General features: G+C 61.6%; 1 protein-coding gene across 1 annotated transcript in view; it reads right to left on the bottom strand.

Moving 5' to 3' along the window:
• The window catches only part of ube2ql1 (ubiquitin conjugating enzyme E2 QL1), a 19,289-nt gene extending 18,805 nt beyond the window's left edge, over positions 1-484 (bottom strand). Inside the window, exon 1 of the mRNA XM_014028822.1 lies at positions 15-484. Coding sequence (XP_013884276.1) covers positions 15-368 — 354 coding nt within the window. The 5' untranslated portion in view covers positions 369-484. The remainder of the gene's footprint in view (positions 1-14) is intronic.
• Positions 485-1,137: the final 653 nt, after the last annotated feature.

Here is a 1,137-nt window from a genome sequence, read left to right on the forward strand (position 1 = left end):
CTCCCACCCCTCACCTGTCCTTTTACGAGGCTGGCAGCAAATTGCCTCATAACCGCCTCCACCGTGTAGGCGCTGGACCACCCGCGCGGGGTCAACAGCTCCATGCAGATGGCCCCGCCGTCCAGCACGTAGCCGTTCTCCAGCCGGGGCGTCAGGACCCGCATGAAGGGCGGTGAGAAGGGGAAATTGTCGGGGAAGGTGACGTTGAGCAGGATGAACTCGATGCTCGTCTCCTTCATGTCCTGCCACAAGGCCGAGTCCTTGTCCACCTGGTGCAGCTTGACGTTCCAGTCGTACAGGTTGTCCTCCACCAGCTCCACGGTGATGAAGTTGTCCCCTAACCTCCGGATCTCCTGCAGCTCCTTCATCAGCCGCCGCGTCCGCACCTGGGTGCAGTGTTGCCGGTGAGGCGCCAGCGGTGGGACGGAGGAGGCACTGGTGGCTTTACTCCCGCCCACTCCTCCACCTCCTCCTCCACCTCCTCCTCCGCCCCCACCACCACCACCTCCTCCACCTCCTCCCGCAGTCTGCTGCTTCTCCTTCGCATCCTTGCTCTGCTTCTCTCTGCCGGACGGCTTGTCCTTGCCGTGCTGGTCCAGCTTCCTCGCCTTGATCTCCGGGGTGCTCAGGAGGTTGGTCTCGTTGGTGGTCTGACAGTGTTTGTTGGCGTTGTTCTTCTGGTGCCCCTTGGTCCCCTTCAGCGAGCCCTGGTGGTGCTTCGGGTCCTCGGTGTCTCGGTCGTGCAGGCGGATCAGACCGATCTTCCGCAGTAGGGTGGCCATAATTTAAAAAATAAAAAAGAGACTTCTGCCCCTCCTCCTCCTCCTCCTCCCCGGCTCAGGAGGCGACGCTCACCCTTCCGAGTGGGCTCCCGTTCAAGGCTCGACCTCTCCGGGTGAACCTCGTGCCGCAATCCGCCTCCCTCCGCTCGCTGCAGCCGTCAGGACGAAACAGAACCGCGCGGATGGAGGTGGAGGCGGGGGGAGAGCCTGCGCGGCGTCTCCTCAGAGCATCGTCTCCGTGCGGTGCAGCTGCAAGCAAAGCGACACATGAACAACGGATCCACGAATACTTCAACAAAATCTTTGTCACAAGTCTCTCTCTCTCTCTCTCTCTCTCTCTCTCTCTCTCTCTCTC

The sequence above is a fragment of the Austrofundulus limnaeus genome, unplaced genomic scaffold (assembly GCF_001266775.1).
Source record: "Austrofundulus limnaeus strain Quisiro unplaced genomic scaffold, Austrofundulus_limnaeus-1.0 Scaffold814, whole genome shotgun sequence".
In the NCBI taxonomy this organism is placed as follows: Eukaryota; Metazoa; Chordata; class Actinopteri; order Cyprinodontiformes; family Rivulidae; genus Austrofundulus; species Austrofundulus limnaeus.